Source organism: Triticum dicoccoides, chromosome 7A (assembly GCF_002162155.2).
Source record: "Triticum dicoccoides isolate Atlit2015 ecotype Zavitan chromosome 7A, WEW_v2.0, whole genome shotgun sequence".
Classification (NCBI taxonomy): domain Eukaryota; kingdom Viridiplantae; phylum Streptophyta; class Magnoliopsida; order Poales; family Poaceae; genus Triticum; species Triticum dicoccoides.
Window position 1 is genome coordinate 429,426,895 of NC_041392.1, and position 16,215 is coordinate 429,443,109.

A 16,215-nucleotide genomic window follows, 5' to 3' on the forward strand; every position below is an offset into this window, starting at 1 on the left:
CAAAAAGGCAGCGTTGATTGAATATGTAGGAAGCATCGTGACCATCCATCATTGTTCTAACATGGTTTGATCATTGATGGCAAGAACCCAACATGGTTTCCATCTTTTCATCATGGTCAACGTTTCCAAACGGTAGTTAGAGATGTTGTTGTCAGATGTCTAACCATTCATTATCCATGTTTTAACCAGAGGCTCTTAGTGCACAACCATCATGTGAAACCGATTGCAGCCTATATCACACTTTCTTTACCTCACTAATCATATCATTATGACAATATTAATGCTCGGTACACAATGTGTTTGCTGAGACTCGTGATGGTACCTACAAAAAAAGAGTCGTGATGGAGATTTGGCGAAGTTCAAAAGGAGAAGAAACACAATGTGTGGATCTAGAGACAGTTTGAAACGTAAGAGAAGATCAGGGTCAGGCGTTTGAGAAGGAAGCTCTTGGACTGGATGAAGAATATCAAAGGAATACATGGTGTTGCAAGAGCAACGTGAGGATTAGACATTCGTTGGGATGCGGTCTTAAACTGCATGACCATTTGCATTGGCCGTTTACAATAGAAAGTCGGTAGATTGTTTCCTATATAGATTGTCCTGCTCCGTGGCAACGCACGGGCATTCAGCTAGTATATATAGATGGAAGAGACAGTCATCCAAACCATCATTTTGAATCGATTTGTAAAAAGTTGAGTGTATTTTGAAAATAAAAAGAATAATTCCATCCAACTTAACATGAGAAAATAAATTGACCATGATAAACCCCAGGTCAACCAAAAGAGCACAAGTTTTCCTTTTTCTTTCATTCATTTGCGTGATTTTACATCTGGGCGGGAATTTTCACAAAATGCAGCGACATTCAGTCACCGACACCCTTTCCCCGCCCCGCTAACCCTTTCGCCAGCTTTTCCATTTCCCACCTCTAAGAAGTTATTAATCCCATTATACTACACGTAGGCACACGTGGACGACCGCGCGACGATCCATCCAATACTAGTATATGTATGGTACAACATGCGAAGAAATCAAGGCCGTCCGATTGAGAAACACGAACGGACGGACAGGCGCGTCGCGTGGTCAGTCAGTGGTCAGTCAGTGGAGGCACGACTCGGCGTCGGCCATCTCCACGCCGTTGACGCTGCCGTCGGCGCCGGGCCGTCCGGCCTTGTACTTGTACCACCTGGCGGCGAAGAGGTAGACGACGAGGTTGGCGAGGCAGACCCCCGCGAGGAGCCAGTAGAACTTGTAGAGCTCGCCCTTGTTGAGGTCGTCGGCGATCCACGGCCGGCGGTCACCCGTGATCTTGTGCACGACGGTGACGAGCGCCGAGCTGACGAAGAATCCGAGCGAGAGCGTGCTGAGGAAGAGCCCCGTGCTCATGGTCTTCATCCCCTTGGGGCACTCGCGCAGGAAGAAGTCGAGCTGGCCGATGTAGGTGAAGGCCTCGCCGGCGCCGACAAAAAAGAACTGCGGGATGAGCCAGAAGACCGTCATGGGCACGGGGGCGCCCGCCGGGACTGCGGAGTCCCGAGCCACGCGGAGGCGCTTGACCTCTACGAGAGCGGCGGAGGTCATGGCGAGGATGGAGAGCACGAGGCCGATGCCGATCCGCTGGAGCGGGGTGAGCCCGTGCGGGTTGCCGTTGAGGCGGCGGGATACGGGCACGACGATGCGGTCGTAGATGGGGACGGTGAGGAGGATGGAGCCGACGAAGAAGACGGTGAGGGAGCCCGCCGGGATCTGGAAGGAGGGGCCGATGTGGCGGTCCATGGTGGTGGCCTGCGACACCGAGAAGGTGGTCATCTGCGCGTACACCGTCCAGAACATGATGGTCGTCGCCCATATCGGAAGCATCCGCGCCACCGTCTTGACCTCCTCCACGTCCGTCAGCGTCGCAAGCTGCCACTTGGTCGGCTCGCCAGCGGGGTCCGAGTTGATCGCCGCATGGTCCAAGAAACTGCAAAGATAAGTTGAGGTCTATCAGAACAAGAACTAGTACTACGGTTATACGTTTTTCTTTAGTTTTACATAGTATAAAGAAAGAAATGGACAAGGATCACAGTGCAAATCAAATCAACTTGAATCGATTGAACCGTCTTTGTTTAAATTCAGCAATTTGAGAAGCTAAGTCGAGCAGTTGTCTAGTGACAAGTTTCAGAAGCTGGTGTCTTCAGAGTTGCACATCAGACATGATAATAAACCACATAAAAGAAAATATTGCTACTATTAGCTTCAGCAACAAGTGCTGTTTCGTATCAGAAAACTAAGTACGTAGTTTGAAAAAATACGGTTCATACATGAGGCATTGGATTTTATTTTAATTGACACACACAGAGACCATGCGACGTTCCTTTCACTTTTGGCCACTACAGCCTGTGATGCAACGAGTGCAAGCTAAAAGCAGTGGTCACAGCTACAAGATTCTGCAGTCGGATGGAGACACGGATCAAAAACAACAAATCATCCTAGGCCGAGCATCTACCTACGGGTCCAAAGCGAAGAACAACCAAGTTCTTTGGAAGGGAATCGTCGACAGCTAAGTAGGAGTATTCAGAGTTTTATCTCCCTGACCCGAACTTGATAACGGGTCATGAATGTACTACCTCCGTTTCAGTTTACAAGTCCTACGCGCATACCTAGGTAGCCAATTTTATCATCCTAATGTAAACTATATAACACAAAAATTATACCTTTTGAAAGTAGAAACTCCGAAGTTGTTGATATATTTTTTATAATATATGACTTGTATTAGGTTGGTCAAATTGATAGCCTAGGAGTACGCGCACGCCCTGTAAACCAAGAGAGAGGTAGTATGTATCTATGGAACATACAGGGATTAAACAAATAGGTTTAGGTGACCGACAGCCAATTAGCATCACCAGGCACAAGACATGTTCTGTCCAGTTATTTAGGGAAGGAAACCTGTGTGTTCATGATGATTATGCTACCCCAGGTAGAACCTGGGCCAGCTTAATCATGTGATGATTATGATAATAGTATTCAACAAAAGAATCATGTCAGCACCATATATGGAGCTGAAATCATGGGCGGGAACTTGTCAAGAAACCATTATCCCCAAAAAGCCCTCCAAATAACCCTGTCCGTGTCAAGGTCGATCGGCATGGGGAAAAAATTATAAGCGTCCACCTCCACACGTGAGACACGACACGCGGCCTTTTTGCAAAGGAAGCGAACAGCGATGGACCGTTTGTTTGTTTATAATCATATATATATATATATGTCAATTAACAGTGCCCTAATAGGAGCGGCTAATTAACGGTGGGATTAATGAATAACTAGGTGGTGGATCTGGTTAATTTCCCCATCATCTTCATCAACCTAGACAACCATTTGCCGAGAGAGGGCAACCACAAGCAACACATGGGTTTAGTCCTTTTAGAGGCTATGATGAAGTATGGTCCATGGGATTGGGATGATCTCCGGTGCTTTTCCGAGCGTGAACAGGAGAGATGTGGCGTGGATCCCAGCTTCCAACTGAGCCATGGCAAAAAGGAAGGGCAGACGCATGTGAGCGAGAAAGGTTTGCCTAGATCTTCTTGTCCCCATCAGCTAGCACCACCGGGATGGCTAAGCAACGGGCAAATTTACTTTCCTTTCGCTGCTAGTAGAGTAGTACACACGAGACACGACGTACCACTACTACCACTAGTTCTTCTTCTTCCTGTGTTGTGTCTAGGGGTTTCTTCTCTTGTTGATGGGCCTTTTCGTTTTTCCACTGCCCCAATCACGCAAAGCTTTCGGTACGCACACGTCTCGGTCCTCTCCTCTGCAGAAACACCCACCCCACCTAATAATTGAGGTGATTTCCGTCTAGCTCTCTCTACTGGCCTACCGTGGGCGTGGAGCATTAGCAAAAGGAGTTTCGGTCAAAACGTGTGTGTTTGATTTGATAACAACAACATAAAATATTTCAAGACTTGTGCAGGTCATATTTCATTTCCAAGTGAAATTCACCTAGCTTGTCAGGCACAAAAGACTTGATTTCCGCTTGTCAGAGACCTACGATTTCTGTACAGTACTCCTATATAGGAGTAGTGCCTGATTATGGGGTGACAATGCAGAGCTGCTTTTGCTGATAAGTGGTAATGACATGTGTGGCTCTGAGACTAGCTTAACAGTTGTGGAATAATAATTCTCCAGTATAGTATTGGTGTTAGAGAAGCCGTCGGTTGCAAAGGACGGAGTAGACTCGAAACACAAGGCCCATTTGGAATAGCCGTCCTCGGTTTCTTGGCCGTCTGCTAAATGCTGACTAGGTTTCGTACACAAAACCCTATAACTACTAACTAGTCTGGTCAAATCAGGGCAAATCAGAGAGTTTTTGCCTTTGCCTACCGACCAGGCTCGAGAGCAGAGCCCCCGACCCCGATACGATCCTCCTTCCCCACCGTACATGACCATATCTCCAGCAGGGACGCAGCTTCGGTGCCTACCCACATGTCATGAACACAAAGATAGATGTCTTAAGGCACCGAAGCATCGTCCCTCCAGGAGCCAGCCTATCCCTATCTAGGAGTATGTACTACTCCTACTATCCAGCATGAGTCCAGGTGCATGTAGTGCGTCCCATCAGGCGTTTCTGAATCCGTAACGTAGCACATGACATGACACACCGCACTTGCAACACCTCTTGTATTCTTGCAGGGAGGAGGCTTGGGTGCTTGCAGATGGTTCCACGGGACAGGACAGGACGGGGGCAGCCAGGATCAGTGGACCGATGGAGAGGAGAGGAAAGAGGGAGGGGACAGGGGCACGGTGTACCATCGCTATTGCTATAGAATAGTGGCAATTATTGGTATTGGTACGCTGGTTGCCAAACTCGCCATTTGTCGCCTGCCAACCATGGTTATCCTTTCCTCACTCGCCCTAAACACACCAGTATGCAAGTGGATCGGCCCGGCATGTCAGTAGGTCTCTCTCTAGGGGGTGAGAAAATGTAGTAGTACTAGCATTTGGCTGGCTGCCCTAGCCTGGGCCTGGGCCTGGGCCTGGATGGGTCGTTTTCGTCCTAGATTCACCGTTGGCGCGTGGTACGCAGGGCCAAGTTGGGAGAAAATGATGAACGGATTTGGAGGGGACAGGCTTGCGGTGCAAAAGCTGAATCTAACACCAACTTGCATTCCTTCCATTCCAAGTGACTAGAGCTTAGAATTATCAACTTAATGATTAAGAGACACTAAATTGGCCAGCCTTATTCCTCTGCTCTTTATTGCACTACGCTACGAGCTTCTTGTCCACTAGTAGCATGCTGGGGGCAGTCAACAGTACCATATGTGGTCTCTATACTGGCTGGACTAGTATTTCTCACGACTTCTAAGGCCACGCATGCAACTTTGACCCATGTCATCCATGATTATCATAATAATCTACTGGAGTAAGTAGGAAATGAGTTAAGCAAGCAAGAGAGCGTGCACCAAGTAGTAACTCGTTAGCTTACCGGAACTGCTTGGTGTGCGGGATGCGCTCCTTGAGCTTGCTCTTCTTGGTCGAGGCCCCCTCGATGGCTGCCACCTTGCCCACGTCGATGTCGTAGAGCATGGAGGTGTCGGCGGGCAGCTGGACGCCGCGCTTGCGCCACGCGGCCACGACCACGGCGGCGATCTGGGTCAGCGGGCTCCCGGCCAGCTTCTTGAACCGGTACCTGCGGGTGCCGGCGAGGAACACCACCAGCCCGGCGGCGATGGAGACAGCGCAGGCGCCGTAGCCCCAGGGCCGGCCCAGGTTGTCCTGGACGTAGACGAGCACGGTGACGGCGAGCAGGGAGCCGAGGCTGATGAAGAAGAAGAACCAGTTGAAGAAGCGCATCATCTGCGACTTCTCGGTGCGGTCCGACTCGTCGAACTGGTCCGACCCGAAGCCGGAGACGCTCGACTTGAGCCCGCCGGTGCCCAGAGCCGTCAGGTACAGCGCCAGGTACAGCACGCCCAGCTGGGCGCCCGAAGCGCGGGAGCAGGTCCCTATCCCGCCGCCCTCCGCCGTGCACGCCGGCGGCCGCAGCCCCGGCGCCGCCGTTGAGATCGTCAGGATCGTCACGCCCTGCACGTACGTAAGATGCTTCTGGATTACTATCTATCGCAACTATTACTCTGTACTTAAGAGAGAGATAAAATTCTTCCTTGCAAAGAAAAAAAGATATCATGGGAAAATTTCAGATTTAATCTCATGCGAATTACTGATCTCCGAATTAAGAGGATGAAGTAGTAGTCCTAATCATCCACTGTGGCATACGGAGGACCCATAGTCCCATACGCGATCTTGGAAGCATATATTAGACCCATGATGATTAAACAGTGTTGGTTTGGTGGCCGTTCTTTTCACAGCAGTATATCGATGGAGTTAATACGTGTGTTCCACTTGTTAAAAAAAGGAACTACGTATTACAGATTGATATTTCTCTTGTTTTGAAGAGACTAACTAACAACCTACCACCAAAAGAACGGGATCTTTTATTTAGGAAGAAAAAAAGGGGTCAAGCAGTTAAAACTTGCACGGCGAGGGAGAGGGACGGCAAAGCAGCAAAGTCAAAGGTAGGAGAGGAGTACTCACGGATGCCTGGATGGCGGTGAAGATGGCGATGGTGAGGTAGCGGCCGAGGAAGGAGTCGGCGACGAAGCCGCCGAGGAGGCAGAGCATGAAGGAGGTGCCCATGAAGTTTGTGACGACGTTGGCCGCCTCTGCGTTGCCGACGTGCATCGTGGCCGTGAGGTACGTGACCAGGTTGACCGCGATCCCCAGCGTGGTGAGCCTCTCGTTGAGCTCCGCCACCAGGATCATGGAGGCGGCGCCCCAGCGGCCGGTGGTGGACCGGGCGGCGGGGCGGCCGCGGTAGTCCCACGCGTCGCCGAGGACCTCGGCCTGCGCCGCCGCATTGGTCTGGGGGAGAAGGCCGACCATCGTTGCCGGCCGGCGGGGAGGATCTGTGGTGCGGGTTGGCCGGTGTGTATGTATGTATGGGGGTGTGTGTGTGGCGGGTTGGAGGTGGCGGGCGCGGTATATATACCCGCGGGCGCGGCAACGGCGGGGGTATTCTGGGCAGAATCTCGTGCTTCGCCTTTTGGGGAAGAAGAAAGAGATGATTTGTTTAGCTGGGGACTCTCCTCTCCTCTCCTCTGGACGAGGGTGATTATATTATACGTATGCAATAATAAGAATGATCTAATCTAAATTATCTGCGCTGAGATAAGGGCGGTTGCGGCTCCTTCCCTTCCCTTCCGTGGGAGGATAAGGGAAGGGCAATTGGTTTGGTTTTGTTGGGGTTGTGGGGGTACGTGGATGGTTGATATCGCTGGGCGGCAACCGGCCGCCGGCTTCTCCACACTACACGGCCATGCCTATCGCCTATCGCCTATCGCAGTCGCAGCGCACGCACACGTCCGCCGGTCGCACAAGGGTAGATGAAAGTAATCGACCAACATAAGGTTCAAATTCAAATCAAATTACCACAAAGAAATAGAGGTAAAACTCTCTTTATAAATGATCACATCAACTAGCAGATATATAAATGAACCCATCAACCAGCACAAGAGTTGGACGCGCTTTGCTGCGTCGTTGGTATTTTTTTAATACTTCCATACTCCTTTTGTTTTAAAATATAAGAGCATCTACAGCCGGGCTTGGCAAATCGAACCCCTCAAACGCCCACGGACGCGACCGACAGTGACCGGTCAAGTCTTAAATATTTGATTCTACAACCGCATACCTCAAACTAGAAACCTCGAATCCATATCATTACATACATACAATATGATACCTAATCAAAGCGGAACTCCCTTGGTTCTACCGTGCACATGTCCGGCGGCCAGCTGTGCTCCCTAGAGTGTTGGTCCGGTCGCCGTCAAGGTAAAGTAGGACATGTGACACGGCCGACTCACGGGACTCAAGGTGCCGCCGTCTCCCATGCCCTACTCTTCCTCGTCGGAGCGCGGAACCCGGGCGGTGCCGGTGGACGTCAGATTGACGATGGAACCGTCCTGCGACGAGCCGACGACATCCACCACGACACGGTTGTGGTGCCCGGATTGGTGCACCATACGGGGCGTCGAAGAATGCAACTCTACCTCGCCGACGTCCACCGCCGCGAGGGCCACCGTCGCCTCCCGTGCCCGCTGCCTCACACGGTGGGCACGGCGCGCCATGTTTGCGCCGAACAACACCCGTGGTGCGTCCATGGCCTCGACGCGCCAACGGAGGGGTTGCGAGTTCACACTAGTACCGTTACGTGCTATACAAGTGGTTTATCACCTTTTCGCGACAGAGTTTTAAACCGCCGTCTTGCCTGTGTGCGTGATAGGGGGTCCTTCCCACACGATCTAGAAACCATCGGCGATAGGCGAGCGACTACTGACAATTTCCGTACAGTAAACGTATGAGAAGTCATGGCCTATCCCACACGTTAGGCCCTGATGTTACGTCTGATCGGAGAGATATCCCAAACGATTACGCGGCTATACTCATGTAGAAAATATGGATATCACAAACATTTAATCTACGAATATGTTTGTAATAGGTATGTTATCGCATGGAGTTAAAAACTATAAAATCTATGCGTTGCCTCTTCTATCGTCAATGTGTCCATTTCATAACTGTGTGCGATAGATATTACTATCACACACACGCTCCATATATGCACCGTTTTATTTTTGTACAATTGCAGTTTAGTTTCTATTATTTTACATCATTTATAGGTAACTAGTAAATGATAGAAGCTAAACTACAATTGCACAAGTGATGTACAATACTACTCCCTTCGTTCCTAAATACAAGTCTTTTTAGATATTTCAATATGAACTACATACGGATATATATAGACATAGTTTAGAATATAGATTCAGTCATTTTGCTTCGTATGTAGTCTATATTGGAATCTCTAAAAAAACTTATATTTTGGAATGAAGAGAGTACAAGACATGGGATGCGGCTAATCTGGATGGCAAACAACATCGCCCATTGTGGACCTGCGTAAGTACATGGAAAGACAATGTTAACTACAACAAGATTAACATCCACCAAAAATAGCAAATGGTAATAGAACGACAACATCTGTAGTGATATCTTTATTGCGAAGAGTAGCATAGTAGCAAAGGGATGGATTAAAAAGGGATGGAACTGTGTACTACGACAAGTTTAACAACAACCTAATTCAAGTATTGTAAGTTTGTAACTAATATTGGTGAAATTGAGCTGGACAGTTCATACTTGAACATCATACAGTGTGCAGTACTGAAATAAATAAGACACATTTAACTACAGACAACCTGGTATAGACATTGAAACTAGTACTGATAAAATTGAAACTGACAGAGTTAAGCATCGCAAGGCAAGTGCTGCTAAAGTAGAGAATGGCACAGTTGCCTATAAAAAGATAGGGAAAATAGTTAAAACAGGTTAGGCATGTTTACGACAACATGCTTAATACATCAATCATATAGAACATAGCCATTGCAACTGGTATTGGTAAAATTGAATTGGTCAGTTCATACTTGGTAAATCTTGATGGGTAGTTGCTGGGGTACTTCATCTAGGCCAGAGTCCGCCCAAAGTATGCGGCGTCGGAGGCGAGGTGTTCTTCCGGGTCGAAGCGTGGATCAGTGCCACTAACATGTGTAACTACAAAAAGCAAGTAAATGTTACAAGCTAAACTATAATTGCATAAATGATGTAAAATACTATAAGATATGTGATGCAGCTAACCTTGACGGCAAACAACAATATCGCTCATTGTGGCCCTGTGGAAGTACATGGAAAGGCATGTTAATTACAACAGGGTTAACATCCACCAAAAATAAAAATGGAAATAAAACAACAACATCTTTAGTGATATCTTCGTTGCGAAGAGTAGAATGGTAGCAAAGGGACGAATTAAATAAAATGGATAGAACTGTTTACTATAACAGGCTTAATAGCAACCTAAGTCAAGTATTGTAAGTTTGTTGTTGGTATTGGTGAAATGAGCTAGACAGTTCATACTTGAACATCACACAGTGTGCAGTATTGAAATAAACAATACACGTTTCACTACAGACAACCTAGTATAGCCAACCAAACGGGTACTGATAAAATTGAAATTGATAGAGTTAAACATCGCAAGGCAAGTACTGATAGAGCAGAGAATGATCCAGTTACCTATAAAAGGTAGAGAAAATAGGACGGGTTAGGCATTTTTACTATAACATGCTTAATACATCAACCGTACAAAACATAACCATTGCAACTGGTATTGGTAAGATTGAACTGGCCAGTTCATACTTGGTAAATCCTGAAGGGTAGTTGCTGGAGCACTTCATCACGGCCAGAGCCCGCCCCAAGTTGGCAGCGGCGGAGGCGAGGTGTTCATCCAGGTCGAAGAATGGATCAGTGGCGTTGACATGTGTACCTACAAGAATCAAGTAAATGTTACAAGCTAAACTGAAATTGCACGAATGATGTAAAATACTAAAAGACATGGGATGCAGCTAACCTCAACGACAAACAACAACATTGCCCATTGTGGCCTTGCGTAAGTACATGGAAAGGCATGTTAACTACTACAAGGTTATCAACCACCAAAAATAGAAAATGGAAATAAAATGACAGCATCGCTAGTGATATCTTCAATGAGAAGAGTAGCACGGTAGCAAACTGACAGATTAAAAAAGGATAGAATTATTAATTACAACGGGCTTAGCGGTAGCCTAAGTCATGTTCTGTAAGTTTGTTGTTGGTATTGGTGAAAATGAGCTGGATAGTTCATACTTGAACATGACATAGTGTGCAATACTGAAATAAACAAGGCACGTTTAACTATAAACAACCTACTATAGCCATTGAAATTGGTACTGATAAAATTGAAATTGACAGAGTTAAACATCGCAAGGCAAGTGCTGCTAGAGCAGAGAATGGCTTAGTTGTTTATAAAAAGATAGGGAAAATAGCTAAGATGGGTTAGGCATGTTTACTACAACATGCTTAACGCATCAACCATATAACATATAGCCATTGCAACTGGTATTGGTAAGATTGAACTGATTAGTTCATACTTGGTAAATCCTGAGGGGTAGTTGCTGGGGCACTTCATCTGGGCTAGAGCCCTCCCCAAGACGGTGACGCTGAAGGCGAGGTGTTCCTCTGGGCAGGGGCGGATCCAGAGCTAAAATTACCCGGTGTCCACATAGAAGAACACATGCCTACATATGAAATAATTGAATGGCCTACACACTAAACCAATAAGTAAGTGCAAATTGCACCCGGTGCCAGTGACACCGGCTAGCTGTACGTAGCTCTGCCCCTGCCTCTGGGTCGACACACCCAACGGCTGTCACACCATCGACCGCCATCAGCTCCTCTACCCCCACGTGATATGTGGTTGGGCTTACGCGGTGATGCTCTCGAGTAGGGGCGGTGGGGATCTGGAGGCATGAGGATGTCCCGCAGGCATCATTTAAGCAATCAGGCCGGGCTATGATAGAGATCGGTGGGTTACCTAACTGGATGATGAGGCTCGGGCAAAACATAGATGTGGTTGAAGTTGTCGTTGTGGCGGTGGCAGTTTGAACTGCCGGGAGGGGGAAGGGTGGAGATACTGCGGAAATGTGATGCGTGGGGATGTGGTGGGAGGAATAAATTTTGAAATTGCGCATCTACTGAAATTTTTTCCTGCAAAACTCGAAACTTAGGTGGGGGAAACAATCAACACAGACGAATCACGTAAAATACTCGTGTTTGAGAAAAGAGAAAATTGGCTGACCTAGCTCCAAAAAATTCTACACGTGTAGTTGATTAAATCGGTTAAGGGCAGTCATGATGGTACACTTGCGTTATCAGAAAGCATCACACAGGTAATTGACTTATGGATCATTAACGCAAAAAACCGCACACAGTATGCCATAGAAACCGTGTGTTTTGTGATCTTCTAATAATTCATATATCTATCAGCATCTACAACTGCACCTACAAATTTAAACTTTTCTTTCATTGTAGCACGGTTATTCAACGTACATGAATGAGGCAAAGGTGACACTCGATGAACAATCATCGGTTTATGAAATGCAATCAAGTGCCAACCTGGCTTGCTCACTGATACATCTCCAATGCATCTATATTTTTTTATTGTTTATATTATCAATCATGGATGTTTTATATACACTTTTAAGCAACAATATATCATTTTTTGGGACTAACCTATTAACTTAGTGCCCAGTGTGAGTTGTTTTTTGCTGCTTTTTCATTTTTGCAGAATATTAGTACCAAACGAAGTCCAAATGCCATGAAACTTTTTGGTGATTTTTTTTCTGGACATAAGAGACCCTGGAAGCTTTCGGAGCGTACGAGAAGATGGAGCTGTGGCCCACAAGGCACCAGGGCATGCCCAGGGGGTAGGGCATGCCCTGGTGGGTTGTGGGGCCCACGAGGCTGCGTTTGACCTAACTCTGCCTCTATAAATTCCCTAAAATCATGAAACCAACAAAGGAATCCACGAAACAATTTTTCCGCCGCCGCAAGTTCCAGAACCACGAGGTCCCATCTGGAGGCCTTTTCCGGCACTCCGCCGGAGGGGGATTCGATCATGGAGGGGGCTCTACATCATCCTTGCTGCCCTCCGATGATGCGTGAGTAGTTTACCACGGACCTATGGGTCCATAGTTAGTAGCTAGATGACTTCTTCTTCTCTCTATTTGATCTTCAATACAATGTTCTCATCGGTGTTTCTTGGAGATCTATTTGATGTAATGACTTTTCGCGGTGTGTTTGTTGGGATCCAATGAATTGTGAGTTTATGATTAGGTCTATCCATGAATATTATTTGAGTTTTCTCTAAACTGTTTTATGCATGATTACTATAGCTTTGTATTTCTTCTCCGATTTATTGGTTTGGTTTGGCCAACTATATTGATTTATCTTGCCACGGGAAGAGGTACTTTGTAATGGATTCGGTCTTGTGATGCTCAATCCCAGTGACAAAAAGGGACATGACACATATGTATTGTTGCTATTAAGGGTTAAAAGATGGGGTTTATTCATATGTGAGTTTATCTTGTCTACATCATGTCATCTTGCTTAAGGCGTTACTCCGTTTTTCCATGAACTTAATACACTAGATGCATGTTGGATAGCGGTCGATTTGTGGAGTAATTGTAGTAGATGCAGAATCGTTTCGATCTACTTGTAGCGCCCAAGATGCTATTCTATCCCAATCATGTGATGAATTCATGATCGGGGCACAATCGCATTTCAAGCGCATAGCAAGGTGGATATCATTACAACATACCATGTAGGTAAAGGCTTACACTCGCCACAGGCTACAACATGAAGACAACAGTTCATCAATACATAGCAATCATCATACAGAAGAGTAGGATCCGACTACGGATGAAAACAAATGAAAAAGAAGAACGAAATCCACCCTACTAATCCCAGGCTCCCCGACCCGGAACCTATCCCTTGATCGAAGAAGAAGAAGTAGAAGAACTCCAAGACAAGCAAGCATCACTCTCATGTCAAAGCTTCGCTTTTACCTGTACCTGCACATGTTGTTGTAGTCATCTGTGAGCCACGAGGAGTCAGCAATCCCATTACCATGGGTATCAAGACTAGCAAAGCTTAAAGGGTATGGAATGGATAAGTGGTGAGGTTGCAACAAGCGACTAAGCATTGTATGGTGGCTAACTTACGAGTACAAGAATAAGATGAGAAACTACGCAAATGGTTGCAAACTAGTAATGATCAAGAAGTGATCCTGAACTACTTACGTTCAAACATAACCCCACCGTGTTCTCTTCTCGACTCACTCGAAAAGAGACAGTCACGGTACGCACGTGGTTGGTGTATTTTAATTGAGTTTAGTTCAAGTCCACTACAACTGGATATTAAAAATTCCCATTTGCCACATAACTGCAGGCACTGCTCTCGAAAGTTTAAACCCTGCAGGGGTGTCCCAACTTAGCCCATGACAAGCCCACGATCCGCGGAGACAATCCTCCATCGCGGGATCCTCCGACCAGACTCGGAATCCTGGTGCACAAGACTTTTTGACAATGGTAAAACGAGTCCAGCAAGACCTCCCAGCATGCCGACACCCTCATAGTAGCCGCACGTATCTCGTATTAGGCCACGACAGGATGAGTGCAACATACATCAACTGAGACCCGAGTTTCCCCGGCGGAAGCCGCACACGAATCTAGTTTGGGACCAACACCATCAGCATTGCCCCCTGTATTATGTTGATTTACTCCTCGGGTAGCGCTAACTCCCTATGCGTCAAATTGAAAACCAGGTTTAGTTATTATGCTGGAAAAGTTTTATTCAAAGCGAACTGTCAAGAGGGGCCCATAAACCCTCCCCGTGTTAGGGACGCAAAAATCAAGGAACATAACACCGGTATGACGGAAACTATGGTGGCATGAGTGGAACAAAACACCAGGCAAAAGGCCGAGCCTTCCACCCTTTACCAAGTATATAGATGCATTAATTAAATAAGAGATATTGTGATATCCCATGATATCCATGTCCCAACATGGAACAACCTGCAACTGCACCTACAACTAGCAACGCTATAACAGGGGCTGAGCAAAGCGGTAACATAGCCAAACAACAGTTTACTAGGATGGTGGAAAATGTTAGAGGCTATCATGGCAATTTGGGAGGCTTGATAAACAAGTGGTAGGTACCGCGACATAGCGATAGCATCAAGACAACCAGCATAGAAAAGATAATAGGGAGATCCAAGGTGACGGTCATCTTGCCTGAAATCCTGCTAGGAAGAAGACCGAGTCCATGAAGTAGACGAACCAACGTAGTCGGACGGATCCTCACAATCGCAACATAACCGGAACTATCAAGGAGAAGCGCAACCGGAAAGAAGCAAACATCATGGTAAACAACCATCACATAAACATGGCATGATGCACAATCATGTATGATGCATGTCCATTTTAATGAGGCATGGCATGGCAAAGTGCAACAAACGAAACACCACATTCGAATATTTCACTCACTCTCGTTTAAGCTACTCAACAATATTAAATATTGTTGTTAAAAATGGCAAGAGGTGAAGCATAATTAAACTACCTATCTAGGCATTTTAAATGAGGCCAGAAACAACAAACAACAATTTCGAAAGTCCCCATATGTATATTTAGCAATTTAATGCAAACAACAATTTTAAACATTTTAAGTGTTGTTAACATGATGCGGATGACATATACACATTTTTATGCAATTTTATGGAAATGTTGACAAGAGCAAGTTATGAAGCATTTGGTCACCATGGCGGAACGAAAAAGGGTGCCATGGCAACATATCGGTTCTGGTAGCTCATGGAGATATCGGTGCAAAAGGAAGTGTGGATCTACGGAACATGCAAAAGATGGTGGCATGATCCCGGTTACCGGGTTCCCACGGGTCGACGGCACGGAAAACGAGGATGAACATGCAATGACAACTCGGACACGGTGCAAGCAAGTGGTGCATCTCATACAACACACATGCATTCGTTCACGGGCGGTCGTCTCGTCATTATACCTTTGAAGCGTGCATTTTCGGAGCGGGTCGAGTTCGATGCGGTGTAGGGGAAGTAGACATTCTCAGGACGGTCATAGTGGAAGTAGTGGTACATGTTTCGAAGAGGAACTTGATGGATTCGAATCCCTTCGGGGTTGTCGTGGTACTTGGCGGTCTCCGCGACGATAGTCGTACATGTCCGGAGAGGAACTTGTCGTCTCCAAGTGGTCGAACTTGGCTTATCCGAAGGGTGCTTGGTGGATCCACGTAGTCGTACATGGGTCATAGAGGAACTTGGCACACCCTAATGCCATCGGCTACTTGGCGTTCCGAAACGAAGACGACCAAGGGCCTCGGGGTGGTGGTGCAGCTCTACACCCCACAGGAGGAAGAGCTTGGGAAAGAGGTGTCCATGGTGGCCACTGCAGCCGTGGTGGATGATGAAGCAGCGGTCCCGCGGTGCCAGGAATGCACGCGGGTGGTGCGGATCCGGAGCCGGAAGGCGAGCTTCGGCCGGGTCTAGGGCGAGGACGGCGGAGATGGCCAGCAGGGCAGGAGGTGCGCCGAGGTCGTTGTGGGGAGCAGTAGGAGGCCAACACGAGTAGGTGATCGAGCTGGGCAGTGGCGAACTTGGCACGAAGGCGACCTCCAGCGACACGTGGTTGGCGGGGACGACGGGATCCGGCGGGAACCAAGGCGAGGCAGGGGCGTGAGCGT

At 47.3% G+C, this 16,215-nt stretch overlaps 1 protein-coding gene across 1 annotated transcript; it reads right to left on the bottom strand.

The window, feature by feature from the left end:
• Nucleotides 1-772: 772 nt before the first annotated feature.
• On the bottom strand, nucleotides 773-6,996 carry LOC119327411 (protein NRT1/ PTR FAMILY 6.3-like). The gene is made up of 3 exons (XM_037600518.1): nucleotides 6,571-6,996; nucleotides 5,462-6,060; nucleotides 773-1,960 (listed from the first exon to the last, which is right to left on the bottom strand). The coding sequence occupies exons 1-3, from the start codon at nucleotides 6,916-6,918 to the stop codon at nucleotides 1,096-1,098; spliced, it is 1,812 nt and encodes a 603-aa protein (XP_037456415.1). The 5' UTR covers nucleotides 6,919-6,996; the 3' UTR covers nucleotides 773-1,095.
• Nucleotides 6,997-16,215: the final 9,219 nt, after the last annotated feature.